This window comes from Apis dorsata, unplaced genomic scaffold, assembly GCF_000469605.1.
Source record: "Apis dorsata unplaced genomic scaffold, Apis dorsata 1.3 scaffold_76, whole genome shotgun sequence".
Classification (NCBI taxonomy): Eukaryota; Metazoa; Arthropoda; class Insecta; order Hymenoptera; family Apidae; genus Apis; species Apis dorsata.
Window position 1 is genome coordinate 32,844 of NW_006263374.1, and position 8,101 is coordinate 40,944.

An 8,101-nucleotide genomic window follows, 5' to 3' on the forward strand; every position below is an offset into this window, starting at 1 on the left:
GTAAAGAGGATTTCCAGCAACGCGTGGATCCTTTTCTTTCCTGGAAAAAGCCGCGGCATTTCGAACTCTCGCTCCCCGGTTGCGGTAGTTGTGTGGTCACGATTGGAACAGTGATTGGAGCGTACGCGTGGAATATCGCAGCGGTGAGCACCGGTAGTTACGTATATTAGGGATGGTAAAACTAATGTAAATTTATCTCGAAATTCCGCGGCGGCCTCGTAAACTTGTTTTAAAACTACCCTCGTAAAACGATTTCACTCCTTTTCTCAACGCCCCGTTCGGCGGCGAGACTTTACCCGCCACCGCCTATCACCTCTTAAGTAATTCCACGTTTTACCCTTAAGGTAACGAGTTCGATCGTGAAAACGTGCTCTTGCCTGGATCGTTCGATGCCGACGTTATATCCCCCCTCTCTCTCTCTCTTTCTCGCTATTTTTATAATACTTAGATACGAGGATGGAGTCGTTGAACCGAGGCGGTGGTATAGGCATTCCCTTTACTTTATGAAAACGCGTAAAAAAAAAAGAAAAAGAGAAAGGAGGATATCTCACGGAGGATATCAGCCCCCTTTACACCCTTGTTTATTAACGAAATCAAGGTGGAGATAAAAACCACGGGGTTTTCACGAGCCTCCAACCCCGGGATCGGTTATCGACGAAGGGCCGAAGGAGGTGGAGATTTTCCAGCATACGTGTCGCGGAGGGGTTGGGAAAGGGTGGGGAGGATCGAAGGGGAGGACGAGAATTTAAGGGCAGCCGTATATTATCGCGACGAAGGGGTTGTCTGAGGTTAACTGCCAGAGCTTCGCAAGGGGTGCGGGATTCGGTGTGGCGGTGTTGAGGGGTGGGTTGGAGAGGCGAGGCTGTGCCATGAATATGCCGCCATTAGTCACACGCCGAACTGCGGCGTAGAAAGAGAAGTAGGTGACACGAATTTCCCGGCATTGCGCGCCCTATTGGTATCCCAAGGGTGCCGCGGCAGTAACGCGAACAATTCCTCGTGAATGCGCATTTATCTCGACCAATCTCGCCCACCCTCGTCCCTTTCCGAGGTTCGAGCCCGCGATATACCCAAAAGGCTGATAAAACTTGCCGAATTCGGTCGACGGAGGAAAAGGCAACGAACGTATCGATTTCCTCTCTCTCTCTCTCCTCCGGAAAAAACTTGCATGGCGGTGGTGGTATCAGTCACCCCGCCACCCTCGTCTCTTCATCCAGCCTCCGCCGTTGCCCACTATCGAAACATTCGCCCTCCTAGTGACGCTTCTGTCACGGACAGACCTCGTTACATCTCGAAAGGCCGCGATGAAACTGTTCTAGCTAAATTGTTCCCTGCACACTAACTGTCACTAGCAGGAAGTAGCTTGTATTCTCGTTGCTTACACTCCTCCATTGTTGCCAAATGGTCCTTCCTGTTCAGATAGTTTTCCATTTTTCCCTCCCTCCAGGAAAATAATCGTAAATAATAGTCGAAAATCGTGTCGATGTTGATTTAACGCATTGTAAAATTTTCGAACGATAAATTTTATATGTATTTATATATATATATATTATATGTACAAAGAACAAACGAAGAATCCCTTACAATAGCTCATGAACGATCGTACGAAATATACGGTGTATAAATAATATTTGTACGAAATAAATTATCTTAGATTAAACTATTGGAACTTTACACAACTCGTGCAAACGGAAGAAAATTTTACGAATTATATTATAAAAGAGCACCAAGCACGTTTTTCTTTTTAGCGCAAGTACGATTCGCAATATGTAAGATATACGGGAAAAAAATGCTGACGTAAATTTGATTAGGATAATGCAATTTATCCGATTCATATTCGGTGCCAGAAGTTGGTATCCGGAAATCTGTGCTTTGCGCCAGAAGGTTCGCAATTCGTCCCTCTGATGATATCGTCGACCTTCCCTCTGATTATACGGAAGTTGGTCTCGGTAGGTTTCAGGGTCATATTTATCGTCTTTTGTAACCTGTTCGTGTTGAACCACAATTCTTCCTCGCCCTGATTATTCGTTATTACTTTGATGCCACTCACGTATTGCAACGTTTTCTCGTCTTGCGCGATTATCACCACGTTCTCAGGTGTAAATGATTTCTCTATGTTCCAACAGGCGATCGCCGTTAATTGGACTAATTGGAAAAATATCACGCCTCTTCGCGACGTTGCTTGAACGCCCGCCTGGCTTGCCCTCTTATAATTCGATTCCAACACTGTTGGCTCCTTGTATTTACTTTGCTTCAAAGAGTACGTATCCGTGAACTTTTGCCGATAACTGGCCAACGAATTGAAATAAAGGTACCTGGAAATTACGTGCAACCAACGTGTCGTATACTGATTTTTTTTTTAAGAAAATTACAAATTTTTTTTTTACAAATTAATTTAACAAAGATCAGGAAAAGATAGGTTTGTTTCAAGCTTCGATCGATACCTTTCGTCGAAATATCCATACGGCGACAATGACATTCCAAGAGTACCGTCGGTTAAATCGAACGATTCACCGGCAATCGTGATGTTCATGGCATCCTCGTCCGGGCCGAAAGCATTGCCACGCGTGTTGTTTACTCGCCACGAATAATCGTGATGCAAGTCATAAATCAGCAGGCCATTTTGATCCACATCCGCCACGTATAGATAAGTATCGAGACACGTTTTTCCGACGTCGACGATTGGCGTAACCAATGCTGCCTTCCCGAACAACACTTGATCATCCGGAACCACGTATTTATGGAGCAAATGATCGGTGGCGAGATCGAAGATCAATATTTTCGTGGGGCAAACGGCATTCCCTTGGACACGGCCGGTATCCACAACCCATAAACGGTTGCATTCGTCTATCTGGACAGCAGATTTTCAAATACTTAAACAATTACTGTATAAAAATGCTCGAAGAAAATAAATTGAACTAGTTGTTAAGAAAGTAATACTTCTTCACAGAAATATATTCTTATTTTACAAACGATTCGCTATGCCACTCTCCTCCTTTTGTTCGTGGCAAACAACTGATGAAAAAAATATAAATATACACATTAATACGATACTTTTGTCAAGAGAGTCCATCGAATACAGCATTATCATCGATATTTACCGCCAGCCTATACACAGATATTATGCTGTCACAATTGTAAGGTATGTGCCAGGTCCAATCAGGATACGGGACCAGCAAGGGACCACCGATACCAGAAACTTTCGTCACCAACGACAGGCTAATCGGAACACCTTCCAACCATTGAGGGCTGGTTACGAACACACGGCCATATTTATCGATATCCACATCCTGAGTGAAGGCGTTACCCAACGTTTGGTTTTTTCCCGTCAGATGGACGTTCGGCCACAACCAGTCCAAATATTTCCATTGAAACGCCACCTCCAGCCCCCCCGCCTTCGCGCAATGCAGGAATCCAAGGGTCAGGACGACGAAACTCGTGAAACGCACCATCACGTATCGCGCAAAGAATTGTTCGCGTCACGAGGCCGTGGCATATGGACGAATGTATCTCGATCGCGGCTCGAAGTATACTACGCGCAGAAATATTCTTGACAGTGGCATTACTAGCAGACCGGTTTACTTTCCCTGTTTATAAGTGTGGTTCACCTTGAACTGTGTACGTTTGGGGGGGTCTAATCCGATTTACGATCTCTGCAAAATTGTTTCGATTACAAGTGGAAGTATGCTTCAACAGATAGAGAATATTTAATTAGATCTTTTTCTTAATTAACAATTTTGTAACGTTTAATTGTATTTTATTAAGGCAAACATACGTAAGTGTGCTATAGGATATATATGTATATAAGAATTGCAACGATGCATGAAATAGGATATTTCTCTGTACTATTAAATACGAAATATCGACAAGTTGAATGACGAATAAATCTTTCCTTTTCTAGTAACAGGTCAATAGTTCGACTGATATTATTTTTCGATAAGTAATTTGCTCGTTCGTATTACGAAATATCGTAACCTATGGAAAATACAGAATTTCGTCATCTCTCGTTTTTTTCTGAAAGAAATTCATAATAAAGATAATAAAAACAGAACAATTAATAACACTCGATTACAACAAATACTAAATATAATTATTCTTTTCAACTATACTTACTTAACACGATAATTCTTTCAAGTCGTCGCGATTAATTTTTTTTAAAAAATTATCTAAAACGTGATAATTCCTCCGTCTCTAAAATATTCCGCACATCCAATTCCTCGTTATGAAAATGACATAATTTAAAGAAAATAATCCGCTGTGCTTATAGAACTGAAGAAGCTGAATTAATTCAACAGATCAGGAATAATCAAGGATCTCCGTTTAAATCCTCCTTTTGGAAATGTCAGATGAGCCGATTCTCATTCTCATTTCCGCGAATCGATTTAATCGTTAAAGATGAAATGGGGGATCGGGACGATATGTGTTGCTTTCCCGTGGTTTTTCCACCCAACACAAACACGAGAGTTATCAGAAACTTGTCGATAGCGTACGCGTCGGGACGTCAATAACGAATGCTCACCGAATGTGGTCATGAACACATTAGCCGCTGCGTGATCCGAAACTGGATCAGCTATTTGGAAACGGTACACGTTCAGAGGTAGAATAGAACTTGAACTATTTTCATGTAGAATCGACGATCAGGGAAACGTATTATTAAAAAAAAAAAAAAAAAACGTTTACATTCGAATCCAACATCTTCGTTGTTCGAGGAATCGATTATCAGGCAAATTGTAGAAATTATCGAAAGCTTTTTTTTCTCTTCTTTTATCTCTTTCGTTTAACCTCGTTCCGGATTGCAATTTCTTAATCACCGTCACCCTCCACTCGTTACCAATATCAAATGTAAATGTATCTGTAAATGTATTATGAATATATTTCGAATCGAGAAGATTAAAAATATACTCGTTCGTGCTCGATAGAGGGGAAATAATACGATAAATTCAACAGAGGGAGAAGAGGGGAGGGATATATTTTGGCATCTATTCGATTTAATCAGGATTAAAATTCGTTTTTTTTTATTATCCTCGAGAAACTGGTCTCAAAAATTAATTTAGAAATCTGTTTTAGAATGTCGGAGAAGAGACGTTATTAAATAATTAAAGAAGAATCGGAGAATTTTTAGAATTTTCAAGAAAGATGAAAGCTTCGTAGAAATTATGAAATCAGAATAAAAATAATTCAAAGCTTAGCGCGAGAAGTACGAGGTATTAAATCATAAAATAGTTAAACCATCGTTGAATTAATTTATCTGGAATATATTTTGCTAATATATTTCCACGTCGTATATCTAAATTTCATTGCATCAATCAGTGTCGCCGGTTGATTACTTAATTTTACGTTTCCATAGGGTTATTTTCGCTAAATTGCGCCGTTCCAATGTATTTTTATATTACGATATATAGATATAAGAATTGTTGAAAATCGATCCGAAACATTACGTTTCACTCGCGAAGGAGTTTTAACATAGATATCCATGAAATATTACATAGGTAATAAAAAAAAAAAATAATAAAAAATAAAAAAAAATAAGAACGTAAGATTGAACAATCTTACGTCTCTCGTGGATAATGAAAACCTTGGCACGTCATAACTGTTTTCCAACAGTTACAGTACATAAATAGGAATCACGCAATACGCTCATAATCTCGACGCTTTTCACGGCAGACAACATCTAATTTTTTTCCACCAACCCTTCTCGATTTCGACTATGAATCGTTTTACACCCTTTGCCACATCTGGCCAGCCATAACTGTGTTTGCTAAGGAGAAGTGGAAATCATAAATCACCCGGCTAGTCACGATTAAGCAGAACCAGAAGACAAATGGGTGGTTAATTTCAATTCTAATGCAAAGTGTACAACGAGTATCAATTATATTTGTACGTATAACGAGATATTACCAAGAAGAAATTCGTGTTTTCGTTCGAATCTTTCGTCCATTCGTCACCATCGATTTATCGATTTCTAATAAATATTTCTCCATTTTTTAAATACATCGAACAAATTATATAAACGTATAACTTTATCACTTGAATATTTCATTTATTTTTAAAATATGATGTAATATGATGTAATTGAAAGTTATTTAATTATTAGGAGAATTATATTCAAATATTTGAGTAAAATTTAGAAAAAGAATAAATAATTACGTTACATTACCTTCAAAACTATTCAACTTTTGTCCGACACGTGTTTTAATATATCCAAAAAACAAGCGAAATATTTTAGGTGATAAAATTACGCGAAGCATACGATATATTCGGAGAATTTCATAAGAATAGCGATAATACAGCTCTCTATTCACTCCCATTGATTTAAATTCCCAATAAAAATTCTTCGCCGTTACGCCACACACGAACTCCGATAAAAATTCTTTCTTGAACGAGGTGTAGAAAAAAAGTAATTGACTTTTGAGGTAAATATAAATACAAGTAAAAATATAAAAAATAAAAAAATATGAAATATAAATTGTTTACAACATTCTAATAATCATAAATTATCTACTATTATTTAAAAATGACTATTACAAATATCTTTTACGAATAATCTTTACGAAAGCGAATAAATTCTAAATTTTACGAATATTTAAGCATTTTTTCAATCTTTTATCCACGTTACATTTCTACTATTTTAAAATACGGAGTATTTCTACCTTTAACAGTTATAAATTGAAACTTTAATAATCCTTATCCCTTCGAAGACATATGCCATTCACACTTTCTCTATTTATTAATCGTGGAAAAAAAGGAAGTAGAAGAAGAAGAAGAAGAAGAAAAAAAGATAAAAGCAATTTACAACGATACCGTTTGTTATTCTTCGACATTTCGAACTTCCGAACTGCCATTCTATCAGAAGCTCGCGTGGTACGATTTTATATCGACAACGGAAGGGAGAAAGTCCCGCAAAATGTGTCTCTCTCTCCGGTTGAAACAGTTCTTCTTCTTCTTCTTCTTCTTCTTAAACTGAGTTTGGTAAACCCTCGTACAAGTTGAAGTTCTGACCGTACGGGTGGCGTCGAAGGGGCGTAAGGGCGGAGGCGTCGTAAAAGTTGGACGAAGTCAATTTTGCAGTTGAAGTTGGTAATGCGATTTGTGCCGGAATAAATAGTTCGAGTGGGGGAGCACACAGGGCACCCCTTTCCTTTCGCTACACCTCGTTTCTCTCCGGTGTCTGACCCGTGGACCAATCCACTCGAGTTTGGTGTCATGGGCACGTCTGTTGGACCTACTGAACGTGACAGTCTTACCAAAACAAGTTTTACGTAGTAGCTACGAGACGAAGCAACGAGTGGCATCGTAACGAAATAAGAGACTCATTACTGCCGGAAAATCGCCCGATAGTTGTATTATTTTACCTTCGTCGCTAAAAATAATTAAAACAAAAAATTTCCTTTCAATTATTACATCCAATTAAAAAAAAAAAAAAAAAAGATACAGCCATCAATTAAAACGTTCGTGTAATTTACTCGAAAAATGATTCTGCCAACGTATCGAGATCTTCGAATCGATTAACGACGTCTTACGATTTTCCACGTAATCGTAATCATCGTGAGCGACAAATTGGTAGGAGCTTAAGGCATAATCCAGGCGAAAATGCAATAATAAGGCCACGCTCGCCTGTGAAAAACGATCGTTCGCCGTTTTCAACCCCTCGTTCACCAATGATTCTCTTTTTTTCCCCCCCTCGCTTTTACCATCCTTTTACACCCTCCTGCAAGCGAAACTTTACTGCATTGTAATCCTACAAATGAAAACTTACGCTAATTAAACCGTTAATAGCGGACCGCGCATGTAGGTAACGACCACGGTGGTTACTTAATCCTGAGAAAATGAAACGTTCGGAGTCTGCGTGCGTGTAAACACCGACTTGCACAACGCGTACCGATCCATGACCATTCGTGCGATCGGCAGCATAATGGACGGACGCATTCTATTAATGAATTAATTTTTTCTCTCTTTCGATTCTATCCCCGTATTTCATCCCCTTCCTTGCTTCCTTCGCTCTTTAAAACCAACGTTTCGTTAAATTGCCTCCTTCTCTTCCCCTCCCTCCCGGTCACCCTCCCCCTCCTTCCTCTCTCTCTCTCTCTCTCTCTTTCTCTCT

At 39.3% G+C, this 8,101-nt stretch overlaps 1 protein-coding gene across 1 annotated transcript; it reads right to left on the bottom strand.

Moving 5' to 3' along the window:
• Nucleotides 1-1,735: 1,735 nt before the first annotated feature.
• Nucleotides 1,736-7,635, bottom strand: LOC102679184 (major royal jelly protein 1-like). The gene is made up of 4 exons (XM_006610700.2): nt 7,626-7,635; nt 3,102-3,510; nt 2,445-2,851; nt 1,736-2,315 (listed from the first exon to the last, which is right to left on the bottom strand). Exons 2-4 carry the CDS (start codon nt 3,450-3,452, stop codon nt 1,832-1,834), a joined length of 1,242 nt encoding a protein of 413 aa, XP_006610763.1. The 5' UTR covers nt 3,453-3,510; nt 7,626-7,635; the 3' UTR covers nt 1,736-1,831.
• Between the last annotated feature and the right edge of the window lie 466 nt (nt 7,636-8,101).